At 35.0% G+C, this 26164-nt stretch overlaps 1 protein-coding gene across 1 annotated transcript; it reads left to right on the forward strand.

Annotated features, from left to right (window-relative positions):
* The first annotated feature begins 8538 nt into the window (after positions 1-8538).
* LOC149791784 (uncharacterized) lies at positions 8539-21299 on the forward strand. The gene is made up of 7 exons (XM_089969262.1): positions 8539-8733; positions 9906-10088; positions 11931-12026; positions 12671-12847; positions 14256-14357; positions 19649-20582; positions 20623-21299. The coding sequence occupies exons 1-6, from the start codon at positions 8664-8666 to the stop codon at positions 19759-19761; spliced, it is 741 nt and encodes a 246-aa protein (XP_089825388.1). The 5' UTR covers positions 8539-8663; the 3' UTR covers positions 19762-20582; positions 20623-21299.
* The last annotated feature ends 4865 nt before the right edge of the window (positions 21300-26164 follow it).

A 26164-nucleotide genomic window follows, 5' to 3' on the forward strand; every position in this document is an offset into this window, starting at 1 on the left:
CCAATGTCTCCTGGACAATCGATTCAAACAATGGCCACCAAGATGTTGATATTAATCGTAAAATAATAATTTCCATTGTCGCAACAAGTTAAAATGTGTTTGTATCCATCGATATCTTTCTCATATTCTTGTAAATTGACCATATCTTCATCTCACTGAGAATCAATGTCATTTCAATAAAAACGTTTCTATCAAAGTCGAATTGATTGCATGTGTGATGCGTATGTGGGTTTTCAGAGTCAGTGAATGTTTCAATTAATTGTAATTCATCTTATTGTTTAATTAATGTTTTCCAAGAGCACATTGATATTGATATGTTAGAGTGAAATGCATTAAATAAATGAAACGCTTGAAAGAAGAAATTATTTATTAGTCGAAGTGTTTTAATTTTCTACTCAACGCGGTAAGATATTAAATAGTGAAGTTTTAATATAAGACACCACCGTTTCGGTCTGTCAGATGTAAAATGTACATATAGCACTTAAATCTGTTTAATTGCTTTCAACTTATAACTGGCAATGATTTTATTTACTTGAACCAGTATTTAAATTTTTAGAAAATACTCGCCTGCACTCTCTCTCTCTCTGTTAGTCCTCGAAGTTTGTCATTTCAAAGGCTGATTGTATACTTATTCATCCCTTTGGATTCCCTTCGTTGTTTTGTTACGGAGAATTGGGAGAGTCGTGACTAGCATGCTTCGTACGTTAAATCAATCGGGCTTATGTTTTAATTAATATAATAACGCAACTCACTTTAACCGTTATTGAAATCCCGAAGTCAACCGAATGGCTAGGAGATCAAGAAGTAAGTGAACCTTCCGTCATAGTGAATTTACCCCTCGTGATTATTAACTGTCTGGCTTGTAATCTGAAACAATCTGCACTCAGATCCCTTCGCACTAATTTGAGGACATTTTTCATCTATGCCAATAACAATATAATAATTCCACCATACGACAAAGTAAATAGATGCGCACTGATATTACGATTCCGATCTCCTTACATACTATTATTTTTTTAGTTATTTCTGTTACTAGTTGTGTCTCATTTGTATATGTGCTAATTTATCAAATAAGAAAAGCAAAAAACAAGGCAAATCCAATTACTATAATTATTTTTTTATTCTTTATTTTTTGTTAGTCATTCGGCTTTTTCTGTCGGTTGTTGTTTATATGGTTTCATATTGAAGGCAATAATCAACGCACAGTTAAACCGCATACTCAAAACATGAATGCCACAGATGTACAAACGTCATTATCTGCCAATGTAAAGGCGGGAACTTTCCTGGTATTTTTAAATCTATTCAACCGTAGATTAATAATGACCTTTAATAAATTGCTAAAATGTAACTGATTGTGAAATGGAACCAACTTTAATTTCATTTATCCAATAATAGCGAAAGGCAATGAATCGACTGCAAGATAAAAATCGCCAATAAGCATTAATCCGCAAGTTTAAGAATTCATATTTAGAACGTCCAAATCTATGAAAGTGATGAGTACCGAATGAGGAAGGAAATAATATAATTTGCCATAATATATGTAATTTAGTCTACGATACAGCGTTTACAATCCGTGTGCTTAGCACAATGTTCATATTACTATATCAACTATATATTTTAAAAGCATTACGAAGTCAACGTAGGTCGGGCGTTATCTGTACTCTGCGTCATTGTTATACTGTATTTTTACGAGTGACTTTTGCCAGGAAAAAGGACGATGGCGGTGACCTAGAAAAGAAATGCTAAATATGTGGTTTATGTCCGGTGATCTATTATACAATGTTTTAACTCTGAAATTTTAGAATTTCAGAAAGGACTGTACTTTTATGTCCCTTTGAGGCCACATAGGTTGGGCTTTAGTCTGTCTTGCTTAAAAGCAGTGGTATGATGATTTGTGAAGTACTAAATTTGTACGAAAGCTGTGAACTTACGTACTACAGACACCCTATCAATGAGTAAATAACCACATTAAATGTTCATTGAAATATTTCTGCAGACAGGATTACTTTCTTGACCAATAATTTCCTCCTCCTTAATGAAATTACTCTGAACTTTAAACCGGACTCCTGTGAAATGCCTGATAATACGTACAAAATTACCATTTCTGTTTAGAAGTCTGAGCAATCTCAGCAAATATCTACATTAATATAATTACATAATACGTAAAACCTAATGTAATTAAAAGCATTCTCCGTAGTTAGGTTGCAAAATCTTTCTAAAGCATGCATTCTTGTCGAACATCAGGTTAATTTTTTATTTACCTTGTACAGGAGACGACGAGTTCGAGAAATGCTTCCAGGAGACCATTTTATGGGACAGGATATAGAATCGGAGAGAAAACTGTTGCCTTGTAATAGCCTTAAGGTCAAGTACAGCACACAAGGTCCAAATTATAACTCAATTGAAATAAAGACTGATTTGGACCACCAAAAGAATGAATCGCCACTTCACTCTTCCCAAAATCCCATAGATGATAACAATTTTTCCGACCACTATCATCTCCAAGGATACGCTCTACTGGCAAAGCAGGCCGCGTTGTGTGCAAAAGCAATGTCCAGTGGAAGTCAGAAATGTTTGTTTCCCCCACGAGAGGGTAATACCATCCATAAAAACCAGACCATGACTGGAAAGGAAAGGGAATGGATTAATGTTATGTACACGGACGACGAGGTTCAACACGAGAACCACAGATAGGTCGACATGCCATCGGAATATCAAGTGACAATACTAGATTCCAACTGAATAGGCAAATTTAAAATGCTAAGAAACAGCCTCTCCACTACTAAGGGTATGAACAAACATTTTAGGCTTTTACAAGGGCAACTATTTAACATCGATCGGCATATATATATATATATATATATATATATATATATATATATATATATATATATATATATATATATATATATATATAGTTAGACAGACACACAAAATGGCTTTTACATTAGGAAACATCTATTACAATACATTACAGACTTTAAACGTAACGGTGTTTTAATTTAAAGCTGATCACTTCCATCCGGGCATTATATAGTTGCGGACCACATGCAAGAATTGCTTAGTACGAACGGAAATTTTAACAACGGAGATTAGCAATGGGAGTTGTACGTTTTGCCAAAAGAATGTTAATACAGTTTTACAATGAAGTTTCATTTGTTCAAAATTACAAAAAGATATGGAATAGAATGACTTTATGTATATTGAATAAAGGTTCAAACGTGTGTAACTATTTTTTGTTAGACTTTGACAATACTTTTGTGTTCCATGCCGACCACCGAACCGCCGAATAGTGTACATCTAACCGGCTATAGCGCGTAGTTAGCGGGTGTGGTACTGAGTGAGGTATAGTAAAAGAGGACACTTTTCAAATCATGCCACTTATTGCATTTAAAAGGGAATGGATTAGAACATTTTTTTTAGTGTATAACATACCATAATATTATTATCTTCTCATGAAAATGTATTTAGTACTGGTGGGAATACAAACAGGTTTTCGTTCATGTTTATATTAAAACCGTATGTTCATGTTGAATCTGGAAACAGACATATTAATTGAATGATCCTTGATATGTCGTATTAGTTTGAAAAGTGAATGCAGAGAAACAGACAAAAGTCCTCAACAGCATGAGCTTAGACACAAGGAAACTGACTAGCGCAATATGTAATTCGCGACAAGTTTGGGAGCTTTGTTTCCTTCCTTCCTTTTTTATTTCTTTTTTTTTATATAAAAATAAGATATTCATTGAATTATTTTTTCTTGAACCATATCATTCAGTTATTATGTTCTATATACTTACGTTATTATTGGTGCTTTTTCCACCTTCCACCAATTTAGCTGAAATTAAACCTTCTCAAATATCGCCTCTTTGTAGTATGCATTTGGGTATCGTATTTCATTGAATTTGAGAATTTCTGATTGTGAAAACATCGTAAATCTCTTTGTTTGAAAATCTGTGTAAATCAAAAATGTACAATTCAATGCTCCTTAGTTTTTTGCAAGCGTCGAGACACGGTGCGTTAAAAAATGAAAACGTTTCTCTTGCATATCAACTAATCTGTGGTTTGATTTCCTGTACTGATCATATGTGCATTTAGCACATATTTCTTTCAATTACAATACAGCCTGCTACAGTGGTCACCTCTATCTAGCGGACATCCGTATTAAAGGTCTGGTATATATAAGTTCAGTTTTGAACAAAAACCAAGAAACTAAATGCACATTCATTTGCATATCGATGTTAGACGCTGTGGCGGCTAGTGCTGACATTCCGGCTGGCTGGTTATTTTCATTGTCTGTTTTGACTGTAGCATAGATTAAAGCTGTGCAAAGCCATGTACGTACCACGTTTAAACTTTATAATATGTACATTGTAAAAAAAAATTCTATATCAACATATATATTAAAGTACTCTTGACGGCTAAGGGTGGAGGCGAGAAGCTGCTCTTACGGTCGAGGAGAACAAAGGAAGACTCGTGACTTTGGGCTTGCGGTCACATGCTCTTACATGTGCAGGCACATGATAAGGTATCGGGATCAAAGATGGGTGCCAAACAACTGTATTTGTCACTGTGCTATATGTCGAGGCTAGCCGTCGACGAAAGAGGGAGAGGTTCTGATTAATAATTTTCAGTTTTATCTTAACCTTCTGTACTGCATGATATGGGATTTACTTTGAGAATGCATCTTTTGTATTATGTGCACATCCTGACGATCTTGAATATTGAAATCCTAATTATAATCGCTTGTTTCAATACTTGACTTGAGCTGAGTTGAATAAATTCTTTGTCATACTCTTTTTATACTCTGTTCTACATACATACATACATACATACATACGTACATGGGGGCCCCGAGTGGCCGAGTGGTCTAAAGCGCTCTCCGTTACGGATCACTGCCATCTCACCTCTGTCTGCGTGGGTTCGAGTCTAGGATTCGGCTAACGTGGGTATGTGAGAAAGCTTGCCAGTAGGTTCTCTTGGGTCGGTGGTTCTTCCCGGGGATTTCCCGGGTTCTTCTTCCACCATTAATACTGGCCGCCATGCATAGCCTATCGTGTGCTGAAATATGGCGTTAAACCCCACAACAACAGCATACATACATACATACATACATACATACATACATACATACATAACCGCTCCGATATCCTAGTGGTTAGAGCATCCACCTCGGATGCTGGAGATCGTGAGCTCGATCCCCGGCCGAGTCATACCAAAGAACAAATAAAATGGTACTAACAGCTGTCTCGCTTGGCTTTCAGCATTAAGAGATTAATGTTAGGACTAGTCGGCCTGGTGTCAGGATAATGTGACTGGGTGGGTCAGCATGCTTCATGTCTGCGCCATGATGCCCAGTGCTAGACATCACTATAAACTGCCACAATGCAGACATCGTATCAATATGACTGAAAAATGGTTAGAGCTACGTAAAAATTCCAAATCACATCACATAACATACATTCCTGCTTGCATACAACTTTTTTAGATTCTTCATATCTTGCGATATATTGCAATAAAAAGTTGAAAGGATGAGGGTGATTAATTAACTCTCTCTCTCTCTCTCCTAATTCACAGGCATTTGTGTTCAGGAGGATGTGTTAAAATTGTAATCACCCCATAACCATTCCGTTACGCCCTCCAGATTAACACAAGTTCACTAACTTGCCCCAATGTAATTTTGGGCTCTCCACTTCCAGAAAGTCAAAGAGTGAGTAGCTGTATTTCTCTCAGATTAGTTGTATGTTTTTGATACCAGTCATGTCCGGTCAAGAGTAAACAATAATCACCAACTATAATTGAATATAGCATTTCACTACGTTAAATTCCATAAGCGGATACCGTTGATTCCTCATCCAAGATAAATGGAGAAACCTTTAATACAAGTAGCTAGTCATTATCGAGAAACATACATGATACACCATACAATAATTCAGTATGCATACGTCCCTTCAACTGAATGTCCAGATCGGTAAAAATTGAAAACGTTATTTAACCACCACATTTTTGATTGAGTGGTAGCAATTTTATACTTAATGACGGAGACACGTGGCTGTGTTGAAAGAAAGGCAAAGGAAACGCATCAGAAGGGACGACAAGCGCTTAATGTTTAAGACAAATCACATAATTGTTTTCCCTCATCCAGCTGTTTGACATGAAATAACTGCAATTGATATGGTATTTCATGTTGAACATAGATTAGCTGTTTGACATGAAATAATTGCAATCGATATGGTATTTCATGTTGAACATAGATTAGCTGTTGACATTTCTAAATAAGCTGTTCAATAGATTATTTCAGTGTTAGAAGAAGATTCTCGCGTCAGAGACTTTTAAAATGGCAGGGGTTGTAATTGTGATCCAAAAGCGCATATTAATCTTTTTTTTTTACACGATATTAAAGAATGAAATTAAAACTTTTAAGTCTGAAGAATCGACCAAAGTAAAAACGTATACAAAACATTACTTTTGGGCACGATCAAGGCACATTCTACAGTGTTATAGCTCGACAAATATGCCATGCAGTGGGCGTGGTTTTCAATATTGTTAGCCGTAGCTAGTCCTGTGTATCTTTTGATTAGGGTGGTATATTAGAACAAACCGTAGGTCTTGCGTATATTTTGATTAGGGTGGTATATTAGAACCAGCCGTAGGTCCTGTGTATCTTTTGATCAGGGTGGCATATTAGAACCAGCCGTGGGTCTTGCGTATATTTTGATTGGGGTGGTATATTAGAACAAGCCGTAGGTCCTGTGTATCTTTTGATTAGGGTGATATATTAGAACCAGCCGTAGGCCTTGCGTATCTTTTGATTAGGTTGGTATATTAGAACCAGCCGTAGGTGTTGCGTATCTTTTGATTAGGGTGGTATATTAGAACCAGCCGTAGGTATTGCGTATCTTTTGATTAGATTGGTATATTAGAACCACATGAACCTTGTTATTTTGTACGTTGGTCATTCAATATGCAATGTTTCCAATCTATGAAGTAAGACATAAAATGAATACGCAGAGAGAGAGAGAGAGAGAGAGAGAGAGCAGTTTTCCTTTTGTCATAGGCAAAGTTCCCTCTAATGTTTGGGAAGCCGTGTGCGCAGGAAAGTTCGTATGTTCGCCATTTGATATTTGTAAGGTTTAGTACGCCAATTTACGCTATTTTGTTTGTACTCTTTGTTTTCTTCTAGACGCTTGTTTCGCGACATGTGTGCGCGCGCACACGCGCTCAGCTTCGATAGAACATTGGTCATAAGGTATTACTGGCCCTATTCTTTCATATTGTCAGCAGATTCATTGCATCAGAACTGAACTGACCGTGACAGCAGAAAAGACCTAATATTAACACTACTATCACGCAATATATATATATATATATATATATATATATATATATATATATATATATATATATATATATATATATATATATATATATATATATATATATATATATATATATATATTGATATATAGATATATAGATATATAGATATATGTATGTGTGTCTGCTACGCACGGATACCTATACCACCGACACGGTATCATCACTTTTTGATGATGTGTATAGACGTGTTGGTAGGGGACTCAGCCTTGCCTTACAGGCAAGGCGATGCGTGCCGTTTACCCGCGAATCTATGTTCGAATCTCAAAAAAGTCTATTATCTAACCTGTATGATAACGCTATTTGTGTTGTATTTCTGCAAATTATGTTAGTATTAACATTTATTTTCTTGTAGAATCCAGTGGTCGTACTTTATGTTCTCTCTGGTTTATATTTGTATTTCTCTCTCTATCTATCTATCTATCTATCTATATATATATATATATATATATATATATATATATATATATATATATATATATATATATATATATATATATATATATATATATGCATTTCTTTAAAGTAATATATTTTGGAACGAGCTGGAACGTTTAATCTGTCATTGTGTCACTTATATACATAACATTCGGTCAGCACGATAGGCCTTATTTCCGGAATAAATATGTTTATAGTTATTTCCTGAATAAATAATTGAGCATAAATCTAAAGCAAATATTGTTTCTTTGGATTTGTATGACACTTTTTTGAAACTGTGATTCCTGCGTGGACATTGCAACTCATTGTTGAAATCCTCCATCACAAGCGGTCAATTGTAAAGCGTGGTGTGTGAAAGGAAACATGCTCGAATCGGTGCAAGGTTTATAAATTCATCTTGCCTTGTTTGTGAGTTGCTTCTCAAGTACACACCTGCTCATTTACACCAGAACTCAAAGTAATCGTGTACTGATCACATTGATGTTTTAAATTTCAGATTTACAAATACATATTTTCAAGATCCCATTACTTAGTGTATTTTCCTGTTAAAAAGATGCTATTACTAATGTCTGGGCCAGAATGAAATAGCATATATATCAGAGTTTCAGATCTTACGGCGATAGAGAACAATTGAAAAGTCTCATTCAACGACTATTCTGTGAGAATGCTATCACCAGATATCTGAGGGTTTTACGTTTAAAGGATGCATTTGCTTCCCGTTTTTGTATTTTTTGCTTTTTGTGATATCGGGATTGTTACTGAACGCACGGGGTGGAACATACTGTCAGATTTATATATAATACATCAATTTTATATGTCAGGGAACTTGGGACATAGTTCACGCTACAATGTTTATTGCAATGTTTATAGTTTTCCTTCATTGTAAACGGTCTAGCATGTATTCCGAAACAGCAACCGGTAAGAAAGTTTCTCTCTCTTCCTGTATGTCCGTAACTTTTCTGTATGTATAACGTTTTGTCTGTTTTTCTTGGTATATATATATATGTGTGTGTGTATGTATGTATGTGTGTGTGTCTATCTATGACTGCATGTTTATATGCACGCGTGTATTCATTGTATGCATGTATGTATGAATGACTGTTGGTTGTCTTTACTTATACCTGGATACATGGATGGATGGATGGATGGATGTACGTATATATAGATGGATGGATACATATCTATGTATTTTGATCAACAAATGTTAAATAATCGGTTCATTCACCCTAAAATAATGTATGTGTCAATGTTACTTCTTCCAAAGTCCATTTGTAACCTAGACACATGGTCATATGATGCTAGTGTAATCGGGATGGGGGTGGGGTCGGGACCAGGAAGGGAAGAATACCAATAATCAAAGCATAAATACATTTTCCACGATAGTACGTCTTTATATTGGTTTGATGTCTTCAGAAAACAATATTGTTTATTCTGTCTTATACATTTCAATTATGTGGGAATCTGAAATAACCTCAACACTTTGCTGAAATTAGAATACTGTAAATTATACAGGTTCACCGGCCCTTGATGTATGTGAATCTTACCTGCATGGTCTTTACTATACACCGAACCGCAGGGAATTGTGGGTATGTGTAAGCACTCTTAGGACCCGCCTATGAATTAATAAGATGCATTTTTAACACTGCAGAAATTTTCTTGTTTTTAAAATCCGAGTGCATTAGGAGCCCATTATGTAATGAATAGGATCCAACCAAATTTAAGAAAACTAGACTTGTTTTGAATACTTCCTTAAGTCTGTTGTCATTGGAATAGTTTACTCTGACATAAGAAATATGCAAGCAATCTGAAACTTATATAATAAAAGAGATGAAATGTAAGAAATTACGTCTTGGATATACGGTCACAATGTTAAAACCAATATACGCGTCAGTCGTCATTGAAACAGGGATATGAATCATCATTTTTGTGGTCACTTGAATCACACTGTACATACGGAATGTTATAGACACTTTCGGACTATAGCTGTACATCACATCAATTTTGACAGTCTAAAAAGATTGATACAATTGCATTCTGCAGTGTGACATTTTTACTGTCTGACTGGATCATATATTATTTCTTTTACGAAGGACAAGATATATTTTACATTCGAAGACCTGACCAACTGTCATGGACAGCAGCACGAGAAGCTTGTGACAATATGTCACACGCCATTCTTCCCGGTATGCGAGATGCAAGAGCTCTTGGATTGCTTCATATTGGAGAATTTGCTTGGATTGATGGAAAGGAATATACATTCTGCTTTGCAAAACGTAAGCTGAAAATTAATTCTTTGTTGGTTTTTTCAAATACCTGCCCAAGAAATATTTGTGGGGCATATATAAATTTGTTTCGAGTGTTCGTTCCTTTGTGTGTCACACATTTGAATCCCGAGCTTAACCCAAAGATGCTCAGCATATGTTTGTGAAACTTGGAACGCATCTTGAACAAGTAGTTACTGAAGCTAATTGAGAGTGGATTGATAAACATATTTCAATGGATTCTTGGTATCTACTATGTTCAATCGATACTTTGTTATTCTCTTGTATTTGTTCACATTTAATGGTTATCCAACTATCCCATAAATTAGATCAAATATGTGCGATAGCTTTTGGCGATGATAATCTTCAAAATTGCTGACAAATAGTATACCTCTGAAAAGAAATTGAAGTCGGGAAAAATATCCAACTACCGAATACAAGAAAACCTGTCTGAAACAAAATAATTTTTAAACGGTGGAGCACATAAGAGAAAGGTACATGTTTTAGTACAATACGGAAATTATTGACTTTGTTTCATTTATAAGTGTCCGTTGACTACATTTTTCGTCATTCTTCGAATGGTTCAAAATCCATTATATATTGGTTAAACAAAGGAAGTAAATCTGGGCATGTTGATGCGTTTTGTAGCTATATGTCACTGTGCAGATTTCAAAATGCTCCTTTTCATATTTCACAATTTGTTTTACCAAACTTGTTCAGATGCATACGAGTATATTTTGTTGTATTAAAGGTTCAAAAAATATTTTCATTATCTTCAAACTGTACGAGTATTTTCTTTGAGTGTACAATAATAAGGTTGCTCTTTTTGACCAGTTAATAATATGCTCAGACGTATTAAGTTTGGGTTTATGCTGCAAACATGGATCAGCCTTGAAATCAAAATGCATGTTACCAAATGTTGACATAATTTGATGAATTAGGAAGAATAACTTTGGCTTACTCTTGCGACTAATATTTTATTCAGACAATGATTTCGTGAGGTCTGGTACATCAGGACTCAGATCACAATTCATTTACCTATATAGTCTCTACATTTGTTTATCAGTAATTCACGCTGAAGTTCTTTTCACATGTTCACCGGCATTTCTTTGAGAGGCTGGACTGTAAATAAACCAATGTGCAATGATACACAGAGTTCACTTCCTGATCATCATCCGGGCCGTATTACCCACTGTGCACTGTCGTCGAAACATACATACAAATGGACAATAAATTCATATTCTACATAATAAACAGTTAGCTTTAAAACCATACCAAGAACGCCAAAATCTAACTCTTGCATCCACACCAAAAGGAGACCGGAGAATATGCTCTAAAATAGACTGGGATTACAATCGTACTGAACCGAAACTAATAATTCCATAAGTGTGTAGGACAAACTAGGATTTTGATGTGGTATTGTACCTCAGAAAGTATGTGACGACAAACTAGGATTTGGTGCTGTTTGGTTCAACTGGTTATAGGTAATTACAGATTATTTACAGATTGTGACATAAATCGCATACATTGTACAAATTTCCATTCAGAAATGAATAAAGAAAGAATTTGATGACCAGCGCAACATGGAAAGCATTTTTAATTGTGGGAACATTTTTTTAATATCCGATATTCTGATTAAATTCAAAGGTACCTTGTCTAGAATGAGATATCAGACTCATACTTGATCGATATATATGAATGGAAGGAATAATATCAAAATGAAAATCTGTAGAATGTTTGATGCCTTTTACTTGTAATTTATGACAGATTTTATGTGTAATAGCTGAATGAAATTTATTTGTGGATTATCATTCCGTGTTATTAATGTAACAGCTTTTCGTTATTCTTTATAAGACAAAACAGACGTAGATGAGACGCAAGAAATATGCCGATATGTCGCAGTAAGGAGAGAGGACATTAAAGAAAATCTTACTTACATTTGCAACAAAGGTAGGGATCATGGATATAGCGAAAACTATACCTGAAGAAAATGTATAATTGTGCTATTAATTTCCACAAAATGTATGATACGAAAATGATAACCAAGGTGGGACCTATCTGATAATTATGTAACCTTTCGTTAATCAGGAGGACATTATCAGTCGTATAAGTGTACAGAATATCCTTAAAACCTTTATAACAAGGCACAGTGTCGTGTCATCAGAAGAAAGCACCATGATTTGCTTACCGTCAATATATTGTACAACTAATCACTGAATTTAAAGAAGAAGCTGAAATCATTATATGTTTTAAGATTTTTAATAAATATATATCCTCCTAAGTGTATCCAATAATATCGCTTATTCCGAAGCTTTATTATATAGTGTAAACACATGTTTTGTGTACAAACAAGATTTGAAGAACTATGAAATAATTAATTTGTCTTGAAAATAATAACAGCGTAATCTAATGATTATATATGCTGTCAAAGTAATATGACTTTTACTTGCATATGCTGAACAAATCACCAAGTGGGATAAACAAATATAATCTTCTGATTGGTTAACATTCGGAATAACGTGAATGATAAAATTATGGACTGCCTTCTGTTTTGAATGTCGGAAATGTGTCAAAACTCTATTAATTTCGTACAGATGGGCAATTTCTGAAGAGTGAGGAGATGCTACCATACAATGATGCCCTCAACAAATGTTACAAGTTTACTGAATCACTGCAGGTGGTGGAAAACTTTGCCTTACCAATGATTGTTCCAATAAACAGGACAGACTGGATAAAGGATTACAATTATACCCGTATCATCTCCAGATTGGGTAGGAGTCTGGTCTAAATCACTTTTATAAAATTTGAAACGAAATATTTGTTGCATTTCTTCTGTAGATTCTAGTGTGTGTGTGTGTGTGTGTGTGTGTGTGTGTGTTAGCCGTTCTTCATATTGCAATATCAATTCCTTAGTACTCTTTCTTTCATTAAAATTTAATTATTGTATACCTGATGTTTCCCATTTTAAAGATTCTCTCTCTCGTACGTGAAACTGTAAACCATAAAGTGCGTGATTTATATAGTTATTGCCAGTGTCCATTAAATAACGTGATTCGTATAATTATGGACAATGTTCCCTGAATAACGTGATTCATTCAATTATAACCGGTGTCACTAAATAGCGTGATTTATTGAATCAAAACCTGTGTCAACTAAATGACGTGATTCATTCAAGTATAGCGGGCGTCAACTATATAACGTGATTCATTCAGTTATCACCAGTATCAACTAAATAACGTGATTCATTCAATTATAACCGATGTCAATAAAATAACGTGATTCTTTCACTTATAACCGGTGTCAACTAAATAACGTGATTTATATAAGCTATGGACATTCTCCAGTAACCAACTTGATTCATACAATAATAGAAAGTGTCCACTGAATAACGCGATTCATACAAATATAGCCTGTGTGCGCCAATTAACGTAATTCATACAAACTAGTCATTGATTTACTAAATAACGTGTCTCATACCATTTTGTACAAACTATACAATTATAAGTTATCGATAATGACAGAATACATATAAATAAACTGGCGGATTAACAAGATTAATGCGGCAAGTGTATTATTTGAGTTAGCGTTTTAAAAAGTGCGTTCAGTCTTCTAGGAACTTTTTCCCTGCTGAATATTTTACAGGTCCTGACCAGTAGGTAAACGAGAGATGTATCGGTATAGTGAAGCTGGAATCAGAACATTCTGAGTTCGGTACCACGTCCTGTGATGAAAATCATACAGTTATATGTGATGCGAGTAAGGTTATCTTACTTAATCTTTTCATTGTATCATTTGATCCACGCATACTGAATTATAAAGACACAGGAAGGACTGTGTTAAACCTCGTCTGAAAAATGGTCACAGATTCCTAAATCCAGCGAGGAAAATGTTACCAAGCGCTTACTTGAAAATAAAATAACTAAAATAAAACATGACTTACAAAGTAGCACGTGGCACGTTCATACCCTGATACAATAATTTTTTCTTCCAAATTCAATTGCTACCTGTTATTAGATATTACGTATGAAGGACTTGATTGCTGAGTAGAATAACGGTGGTAACCTCATTTGGGTTTTGTCGAGTAATTCTTTTGGAAATTAGATAATTTTATTGACTGTTAAAGGAAGAGTTAAGACAAGAATCGATGAAGTCGTTTGTTTGTGGTTTCTTTCTTTGCAGGTGCCGTCCATACTGCATTAACGTTGACAACCAGAGAGGAAATGATGCCGAGGCTTGGTGATATCCAGGCGAGATTAGCTTCTAACCAACCGCAAGCTGTTGGTAAGAATAATGACAGTTCAATATACAGTTTATATTGGTCCAAAATGATATTTTCCGTTTGCATCAATTCTTTGAACTTAGTTCATCTTAGCACTTACATGTTTCTATTAAAAGAACTATTGATAATTACAATTTTCATTAGTTTATATACCTTAGTGACTCACATGGCACATATTAATTACTCCAAATCAAAGATATATTGAGTCATGGGCTCTGCCATTGTGACTATGTGAGAAAGCTTGACAGTAGCTTCCTCTGGATGTCTAGGGTTTTTCCAGGCTCTTCGTCAGCTTGATACTGTCCGCCATGTATAAACTAGCAAAACCTGAGCAATATCGCTAAAATAACAAAATCTTAGAAGTATGTGCGTTACATGTTGCAGTATTTCATACATATGTAGATCCTCCTGTGTCGAAATATAAAGTTTATAACACACATGTCTTTTCACTAAGTGTACTTGCAGCGGTATTTGCTAAAATACCCGAGAAATACCTCAAATTCATTGTCATATATGAAAACAATGAGTAATGAATCTGATAAAAGACCCTCCCTTTTATTACGTGGAGACATAGCAGACACTCCTCGTCCTCTTATGAACTTAATCTTTGTCAAACAAATTTCAGCCTTTCACCAAGAACAATTCGCGTTTTTATCGCTTTTGAAAGAAAGAGAAGGAAACAAATCATCGCGAAAGTAATTGGAAGTTCTTCGATAACATCACTAAACATGACTGCGCCATATGTACAAGTATTATTTACGCTGTTCGTTGTTGTTGTTGTTATTGTCATGGACCATAACGCCACTTTTGAGTACGGGATAGGGTATACATGGCGGGCAGTATTAATGCTGCAGGAAGAACACGGGAAAACCCCGGGAAGAACCACCGACCCACGAGAAGCTATTGGCAAGCTTTCTCGCATACCCACCTTGGCCAAGCGCGAGACTCGAACCCACGCAGACAGAGTTGAGATGGCAGTGATCCGTAACGGTGAGCGCTTTAGACGAAACGGCCACCACGCTGTTGGTGAGAACGGCTCGAGATGTTAGGAATATCATAACTGTGGTAAATATGGTCATATTTTTCGCAAATTTGAAACATGTACATACTCGTAATAAATTTATCAAAGTTTTTCCGCTGTCGGAAAGGCCTAGATGTTTGGATCTGCAGCTCTGAGACTTCTGAATGGAGCCATTTGGAATATATTACCAATGAAAGTTAGACTGCAATAACACTGACCAATAACTTCTAAATGTTTTCAAAATGACAATCTGATTGTTCGTAAAGGTAATGCTACATGGAAATTGTTAGGGGAACGAAATCACCTGAGGGGAGCAATTATATCTGCACGAAAGTTATGGTCGGATGATCTGAATAATTATTGGAATTACATGTAATAAGTTTTACAAGATTTTGTCTTTGCTTCCCAGATAGAAATTCCATCTTATTTGGTTCGACTGGGGTCATTGCTGTTGTCATAGTAGTGATCGCCATCGTGTACTGCTGGAATAGGCGTTCTGATATAAAGTCGTTCTTTTCTCTATCTCTATCTTTCTCTATCTCTCTAGTGTTCTCTCTCTCTCTCTCTCTCTCTCTCTCTCTCTCTCTCTCTCTCTCTCTCTCTCTCTCAGTGGTAAATGGGTACAATGCGTGACCAGAATGAAATAGGCTTGATTACTACCATCGGATGAATCAATATCAGTGGCTGTGATGAGTCCTTGGACAAGGATGTTAGCTCTACAAGTATGCATACAACCACATAATGAACGATTTCGTCTTAACTATTCGCCATCTTAATTTTACTATTTACACAATCGTTAAAAAACGAAAATAAAGTAAATAAGAAAAAACTACAATTGTTTGTAAGTTGACTAACACCCGACCTAAGTAGTCTTCGTAACATGGGTGGAACAAATCAAATATATATTTGTGATAATAGTTAGACGGAAACTTATAATTTAATGCAGCTAGTGAAGTTAAAGGTAAACTCGTGATGAAGGACATTTCTCTGCAAAATTAAGGAAAGGTACAAAGTTTAGTACGATAATCTTATTAAATAACACTATCTGGTGCTATTGGTTGGAATTTATGTTTTCTGTTGTAAATATTCAAGTGTCATAAGAAACATTATTTTGCCTAAATTTAATTTTCTAATAAAGTTTTTTTGATGACTCTTAATATTTACAACAAACTTGTTGGTTACGTTCTGCAAATATAAGCCTGTTCTTAATTACGAAATGTTTTCCATTTTTTTTTGTGGTAGATTATTATAGTATGCTTCGTATATCAACTATTGATTGTAAATCCTCGGTATTTTGGTTCATTTGATATTTGTTTAACTTCGAGTATAGTCCATTTTTATCTATTGTTATGTTCCTTGCAAGCGGAAACTCTTTCTTATTGTTGAAAATATTTTTTTCACATGATGTCTTTACATTTGGCCTCCTACATAGTGTTTCAATCTATTGCCCAAACACAGATATACTTATTAGTTAAGGGAACTTATTTTCAAAATCATTAGATGTTATATTTCCTAAATTTGTACTTATTTTAATTTATGCTATAACCACAATATACGTCGTCTTAAGCTTGAATTATATTTGAAAATATATTTGAAATTACTCTGATAAACATATAGTGTTGATTTTGTTCCTTTTTCTAATAAATGGAGTATGTTTTGGTAACACATCTTCCATTGTTGGCATTATTTTTTTCTTCCGGATCTCATTTGGAATCTTTGAAATAGTAATGTACTTGTGTGTGTGTGTGTGTGTGTGTGTGTGTGTGTGTGATTTGGAATTTTAACGTAGCTTCAACAATTTTTCAGTCTTATCGCTACGATGTCTGCAGTGTGGCAGTTTATAGTGATATCTAGCACTGAGGCAGACATGTAGCATGATGTCCCTCACACCCAGTCACATTATCCTGACACCAGGCCGACCAGTCATAACACTAAAGTCTTAATCCTTGTATCTACACTTACTTCCTGACAAATGTTCTCTACAATGCGTCATAGTAAATATCTACTGGATTTGATTATATTTATGTTTAAATCTTTTGTTCCATAATACGAGTGATAGGAGTGCTGCTATTTCTTTAAATATTTAATTAATCGAACTTTTAAGTAATCACAATATTTCTTCCTCCTAAATATTATGTTTTCTTTAATCATGGTTTTACTCCACCAAGTAAGTCAACAATATCTCGATTGTTTTCAACTTAAATCTATACTCATTTCATGTCCTATTAAATTAATCTTGATGTTTTGTTGCAATCATTCTATTAATGTTTCTTTCCTACTTGGATAAGATGCCAATGGTTGAGTTAACGTTCATCTATCAAATTGTGGTTTATATCAGTTGATGTTATATTATTGTTTATTATGTTATTCGTTATATTATTATTATTATTATTATTATTATTATTATTATTATTATTATTTCCTACTAGCAATTATAATGAGACTCGCTTTTTTAGTTCCCATACAATTAACATTGTCATAGTCTTCGCACATTTCTATTTCATCATATTTACATGAACTGTACAATATTTGGATTTATTAAATTTCATTTTTCCATTTTTTTCCATTCTTTTGTCTCATCTGTTCATTTGTTTATTGGTTTTTGGTTCTCTTGACATATTTGTTTATAGTTTTTTACATATGAATATAACATTCGAATTTCATTGCTAAAAAAGGCATTTACATTTTGTAAGATCTTATTTATTTTTTGTGTTCAAACTCGTTTAAATCAGAAATGTTAGATACTAGATCTATTATATTCAACAATATTTATTACACGTTTCATGTTTGCAAATATATAAGAAAATTGTTACATGTTACCCTTAAGGGAAGATAATTTAACATGTAATGTTCCTTTAGATTGTGTTACAGTACTAACACAGATTTATACACACATTTATAGCTTCGTTTAAAAAAAAAGTAATATTTTCATGGTTCAGAATATTGAAATTCTTAACTTTCATGATGACTCTCACCTCTTTGAAGTGTTTCCATTTATGTTAGCGACCCAAGTTTTCAGTTGGTTCCCAAACCGACAAGGAATCACCATTTCCCTTTCATTTCACCAGTATACAATTTTCAGTGCCCAAATGTTAGTTGTTCAGACCTTTCAACCTTGTACAAATCATCTTGCTTAACAACCCGTCCTAGTAATCTATGATAGCAGCAAACCGCCCTTTTAAGTCTTCCAGTGAATGGACATTTGGGTCACCTACTGTTACATGTCCTGCTGTAGAAACCTCTTCTATTTCTGTAAAACCTCTTCTATTTCTGTAGCTACCCATTTCAGAATTCATATTTTTAAGTCCATATAGTCTGACCTTTAATGTTTAGTCGCCCCATATATCTATATATCTATTCCTCTCTCTGTCTCTATGTCAGTCTGTCTCTTTATATATGCGTGTTTCATCACACCTTTTTCTCACTTCTTTAAGCGCGTGCATTTTGTTCGAAAGATTTATTAGAGTTGGAAAAAATCTATTTATTGTTAACCTTCTGCGAAGCTTGTAAATTAATGATATCGTTATGCCATTTAAACAACCACTTTATTTTTAAAATATTATTAATTCCATGTTTAATCAGTATGCAGTTTTTGCATTCAATGAATATTTCATTTTGCTGTAATTGATCTTTCGTTTGTCTTTTTTAATTTGTTCCAGTACTTTATTAGTGGTCGGATTATTTTCCAACTTTACCGCTTCGGTGGCCTAGTGGTTAGAGCGTCCGCCTCGGATGCGCGAGGTCGTGGGTTCGATCAACCGAGTCATACCAAATACTTACAAAAACGGTACTAACAGCTGCCTCGCTTGGCGCTCAGCATTAAGAGGTTAGTGTTAGGACTGGTCGGCCCAGTGTCAGGATAATGTGACTGGGTGGGACATCATGCTACATGTCTGCGGCATGATGCCCCAGTGCTAGACATCACTATAAACTGCCACATAGCAGACATCGTTGCGATATGACTGAAAAATTGTTAAAGCTACGTTAAAAATCCAAATCACATCACATCACATCACATTTTCCAACTTTCAAAGCACGGAATTAATCTCGCTATATGACAATTAATGTTTTCACTCTTGCTTAGACGGGTCAATAATAATGTCTAATATAACGAACTTAAAAGCCAACAACAAAAACAAAAAAGTACTTGCGAGTGAAACTGTATTACCCAGACTGACACTGAAAGCATTTCTCCGTAGACAGCCTTCAAAACCTTTTAAAACCATGCAATGCTTCCGACAGAAGATTAATTTCTTTTTTTTGTTCGTACAGATCTTTGTCGTGCATCAGTTTCAAGGTGTACCACAGCATACAAGGACAAAGTAATCACCCAAGCCACAGAAAGGGTGATTTGGGCTGCCATAGCAACGACCAGAAATCCATAGATGATTACAATTCTTCCAATCTCTGTCATCTCAAAGAAGGTCCGCCATTGGCAAAACAGGCAGTTTTTCGTGGACAAGAAATTGTCAACGGAAATGACAATGTTTTGTTTCCCCCACCAGAGGGTCATACCACACATGGATACGTACCTATGTCTGGGAAGGAAAGAGAGATTAATATTGTCATGGTCACGGACGAAGCGGACCAATACGATCGACTACTACAAGTTACAAGTTAGATCGGAATATCTGGATGACAACAATAAATTCCCAAACAATAAGCACGCTTAAAAGTTTTAAAAAGTGGCAATGCATTACTAAGGACATGAAGGACAATTTTTAGTCTTTCTCGAGGACAATTATTTGAAATAAATCGGCATTATACACATTATCTCTTTTTAACTCGATAAAATACAAATGTGATAATCATTCAATGTCATCGACATTAAAATGTAAAAAGGAGCAAAGCGTGAAGTCTGTAAATTACATGCATTTCTCCGGACAAATTGAATAGCATTTTACTCTATAAAGGCATTGATAGCGACACTTCCATTGCCAATATATGTATATGTATCTGTATGTATATTTTCATACAAATAATATTTTAATACAGGTTAGAGAATTTTTAATACGTACTCTACGGAGATTCGAACTCAGGTCCGCGGGTTAACGCCACCCATCGCCTTGCCTGCACTCACGAGCCCACATTCCCTCACGACTAAGCGCAAATCACCAAATAATGATGTTTCTCGGTCTGTGTTATATGCACTCGAATGTAAAAAACACTCTTATGAGGACCTAGTAATTAATTCCCATGTATGTATGTATGTATGTATGTATGTATGCATGCATGCATGTATGCAGGTATGTATGTATGTATGTATGTATGTATGTATGTATGTATGTATGTATGTATGCATGTGTGTGTGCTGTGTTTGTGTGTGTGAGTGTGTGTCTGTGTGTGTGTCTGTGTGTAGAGAGAGAGAGAGGGCGAAAGTCAGAAAAAGAGAAACTGATTTTACTTTGGAAGCTATGCAAACGGTTATGGCGCCGAATGAAACACGTTAAAATGATATATTTTTAAAAATCATGTCACCTACCCACTTAATAGCATATCTGTTCTGGATTAGGATGAGTTGGATTCTTAACAGAGGTATCATACTATTTTCATCTTCTTATGACATGTATTTGCTAGACAAGCGTGTAAATCTTAGCTGACGCTTCAGATGCCGGGAAATTAAAAATTACCCAATGAAATTTGTATGACTGTGTTTCATATGCTTTCAAATAAAGATGTTTACGCCACAAGTACATAGCTCTCTAATACATATTGTATTAATATGCACTTTTGCTTTCCTGGCTGTCGTTCGTAATCGTTGGCTGGAACGGGAAATGAATCACATGTACCAGGTTTTAGTACTGCTTGTATTACAATCAAGTGTTTCTACCAGCCTATATTTAAAACATATACATGTTGAACCAGGAAACGGGTACTTTCATTGAATCATCCGTGATATGTCTTATTTATTACTTTATAAGTTATGCCCATGTTGTTGCATGTTGCAACTGCAGACCTAGGTCAAAGCTATTCTTTGTATTTCATGATTTTGACAGAACGAAGTTAAAATTAATCTAACAGCACATTACTTCAATGTGTTTGTGGGCTATCGTGCTGTTTGTGTTTCTTCATTTTTATAAAGTATATGTGGGTTTACATCTCTTTCCTCTGAGTCATTTATTTATAACTGAATATTAGTTTGAAACGTTATTGCAGAGAAACAGACAAAAGGCATAACCAATGTGAACTTGGCAGACATTTTAAACTAACTTGCGCTGTATATCTTTGGTTACAAATTTAGTAGTTTCGCTTCCATCGTTTCTTCTTTGATGTTTTGTTATTTCGTATTGTTTCTTTTTAAACTACGATGTTGATGGGATTTATTTTGGATTAAACTCTGGCTTACAGTTTGTATGCTCCATAAACATATTTTTAATTGCCTGCTGTTATCCGCGGTGTTTGTGTTTGGTACTGTTTCCATTTTCCATTTTGTTATTATTTCAGTCACATTGAGACCTGCAGTATTGGTTCCCTCTATGTATCAGCCCTCTGTCTTAAACGGCATTTGCATATAAGATCAAAGTGCACATTTACTTGGAAACGCAGATTACCCGCCATAACTGCTAGTTCTTCCAGTTCTGCTAGTGGGTGATTTTCACGTTTCACCGTAAGATTTGTTTTACAGTGGACATAATCGTAAAGTTTAACTGTTTATGTACTTGGTTTAGATTCTGCCAAGCCAAGTACAAACAAACGTTAAACTTTACGAATATATCCACTGTACAACAATTTCTCAAGAAATGCAATTTAAATACTGTCGAAGGTAAAGGGTGGAGGATTGATGCAGTTCTGGTGGTCGAGGAGAGCAGAGGAAAACCCATGACTTTGGAATGACACCCACATACTTTTGGATGTGCCGGTACCCGATATATATCTCCATACCAAAGATGGGTGGGTAGCAACTTCCTTTGCCACTGCGCTATATGTCGAGACAAATCCACGGCAAATAGAGAGTATTTGGATAATAGTACAATGCTATACAAAAAAGTTGTCTTAACTGGCTGAGATGAAAAATAAAGAAATTAACTTAAAAATGCATAGTTCGTATTCGCTCGATATTGCATTCATTCATGCACACACAACCAGACACAGACACAAACACACACACAGACACACACATACATACACCCCTCATTTTCATATTCTTCGTAGTTTGAGATATGCACATGTTGCTGTTAAATGTTTGCATATGTTACTCCAGGACATTGTTAAACTTTAGTAAAGACTGTGACTATATGGGCATAATTGAACAGTTTCATATCTCCTGGAATCTCTAATCAAATAGATGGTAATCAATTATACTCTCTCTCTCTCTCTTTCTCTCTCTCTCTCTCTCTCTCTCTCTCTCTCTCTCTCTCTCTCTCTCTCTCTTGCATGTCTTAAGTCCGAGGCACAAGTTCACAAATTAAAAAACATCGCCCGTAGTCTATATTGGATATACCGGTATATCTGGTTCCGTCTTTGTTACGTGCATATGGCTAAAGGTGTGGACCTAAACAATTTGCAATTTGTGATCCATGGGCAGCATGTCCATATGGGACATCCCTGGGGCATTACTAGAGAGTGTAACCCTAATGCCCAATGCGTATGTTATACCCTTGGCCTTAAAGCCAGTTTTCAGGATACCGCCTATAATACTTTAATAATGATATTATTTTAAACAAACAATACAAAAAAGCTATCCCTTGAGTTTTTGTCCCATCCCATGAGTAATGATTAAAGTTTTGAAAGCACTGTGTACATGTAAAGACTATGAAATTATATTTGTGTATAGTCTGAGAAGCTTGAAAGGCGCATTTAAAAACGGCGAATCTCCGACTTACATAGGGTATCCCTTGTCTTAAAACAGAACTTGACTACGTGTAATATGGTCACGTGACATGTCAGATGGTAATCTAAGGCGCCTTATAGAAGGTAATTTTTGAAAAGAAATCTTCATATACAGCAGGATTGGATTTTCTTATTTTGTATGTACTATTATCCCAATAACACTATATAGCCATGTGCTCACAAAACGACGAAAGTTCAACTATAAAGTTTGCTAAGATGGCTCATGCTCAAAGCACCCATATTTAACAGCAGTTTCACATGGGCTGATGTTACAAGCATGTAGAATAATCTTCTCAAAACAGCAATTTTGATCTTGAATATGGCATAAAACGAATGAGATGGGACGCAACCTCCGTGCTTTAATTTACAAGAATACTACACATCACATCATATGCCTATATCCTTTTCTTTTAAATACCAATGGTCTTGACCTTAAATATAAAGAAGATACAAAGTACATGACAAAATGTGGAACTGGATATACAAAGTGGTTCACAATTGACACCCAGAATACTGAAACAGGCCCGTGACTTCATTTGTCTTGACCTTATGATTGGGGTCAGAGTGCATGGCTATGAATTCATGAGACTCAATCTGGTCCAGATACAGAAGGCTAACGATGTGTGAAAATACCTACATTGGTTCAAAAGTAATACGTGGATATTAACAGAGATCGCTGATTTCTATTTGTCATGACCTCACCCTTTACATTGAGACTGAAGAAAGGGATATTGATATATAATTGTGATGTATAATTTGTTCACGTTTCGTTAAAATGACATGAGTAGGTTAAAAGTTATCCACCTGAAATTACATTTTATGTTGCTAGCTGTGAACTTAACCTAGTGGCAGGGGGACAGTATGTGTCATCTAATATTCCGTCAAGTCATGATATATACAGTGGCAGAGTTTTATGGAATCTCTCCAGCTGTTACAATGTTATGGACTGGACAAGCAAATGTTAGTGGAAGTATGGACGGAAAATGTTCTTCGATAATCTGGTCTTAAATAACTAACAGAAAAGAGCCCAAACAAAACAATGCTGTAGAATTCAACAAACAATTAATTCATAGAATACAAAGTGCAAATTCAAAAAGCACTTGCAGCTAGTTTGATCACTATACATGCTTTATCGTTAAACATATGCTATAATTATGAAGTTATAAAAGTAGCGGAAATTTATATCATTTTTTGACGAACGTCTAATAATTTCGCGTTGCTTTTGTTTTTATATGCACTGGTATAGTTTCGTAATTGTACACCAGAAAGTCCCAGGCGATATAAAAAGATGCAAAATTGTATTCAAATAAATTGAACAACAAGTAAAAACCATTATATCCAAGAATATGTTTCCGACAATTGATATTTCGTGTTTTTTATTTCGTATTGTATTCATATACTATATGGGGGATATTTTTACACAGGGATCATTTACGTCGTGATTTTAAATTAATAGACAAATACTTGAGAAAAGTAAGCTCCAGTGTACATAATACTTGCAGCTACATGTTGAATAATCTTATTTTCCGTGTTTTATCGTCTTAATCGAAAATACATCTTTGGCAATTCCTGGCTCATATTTGTATATATTGTCAATACATGTATCTGCTTTGTGAACAGGACAAAAGAGTCTGACCTAGTAGATTTATTGCAGCAGAAATGAACTGACAGCGAATTTTGATTAAACCTGTATGTATGTATGTATGTATGTATGTATGTATGTATGTATGTATGTATTTGAAACCATATATTCTATATCGAACTCTTCTTTATGTGGTGGAACCATTGAAATGCTCCTTTTTGACACCTATGTACCATTTCTGGTAAGGATGACAGTTTTAAGTTTGAAACTAAATATTTACCGATCCATGGTGGTGTATTTCCAATTTGTATTCCCTAAGGTCCTTTCTGATAACCGCGCTTCTTTTATTGTATGCGTTTGCATAGGAACTATGTAAAAAAATTCACTCGTCCGAAATCGAGAATTATTACGTGAATCTCAGAAGTTGGTGTTGAAAAGAAAACTTGCTAAAAGTGGTACGCGGTTTATAAATTTTCTCTTTTTTACTCAGTTAATTCAGAGCAGATTTTATAGTAATCAAGTTAAATAGTTTCATTATTGAAAGAGTAACAAGCACGTCTGCTATTAAATTCCATATTTACTAATACAAGATCAAAACATTCACAATATAAATTGTCTATCACAATGCTATACTGCATGACTAATCCACAGTGAAATATACCGGATATTTATCTCACCTTCAATATATACCGCAACAGAACATGAGGCATTATAGATAAATGTAGAATGAACGCAGGCTAAAAGGCTGTCCTCATTGTTGTTTCTGTTTTAATGATTGTTACTTAAAGCAGAGAATGGAAAGTAGTGACAGATCTTTTGTCGAATAATATGTTGTTTAGTCCAATGAGAAAGTACTATACGTTTTGCTATTGCATAGAACAATTCTATCTGGCAGAGATTAATTTTTGTTTTTGTTTTTGACATTACAATGTCAAGATATGCTACGATGTTTCTTACAGTGTTCAGTTTTCCTTCAGTTTCAACTGATTAGGATGTATTAAAAATCACCAGCTGTCAACGAAGTTATCAGCCTGTCTATCTGTATGTCCGTTATTTTCGTCTGTATCTATGCCTTTCCGTATTTTTGTTTATGAACACGTATGTATGAAAGTATGATTGTATGTATGTATTTCTGTATGCGTATGTGTTTGTTTTCCTGCACTTTGGCATGCAGTCATGCGTTCACGAATGTATAGATATATGAATACATATGTAGGCATGTTTAAAATAAGGGTCAAATCGACTTATTCAAGAAATGTCACTCTTAAAAAGACCCCGTGGTACTTATTAAATAGTCCACTTGTTAGCTAGACTCATGATTATGAAATACGAGCGTGATCGGAGGCTAGAAGAGTTGTAGGTGGCGAAGGCTACTT

The sequence above is a fragment of the Sinohyriopsis cumingii genome, chromosome 9 (assembly GCF_028554795.1).
Source record: "Sinohyriopsis cumingii isolate HCF-2022 chromosome 9, ASM2855479v2, whole genome shotgun sequence".
NCBI classification, from domain to species: Eukaryota; Metazoa; Mollusca; class Bivalvia; order Unionida; family Unionidae; genus Sinohyriopsis; species Sinohyriopsis cumingii.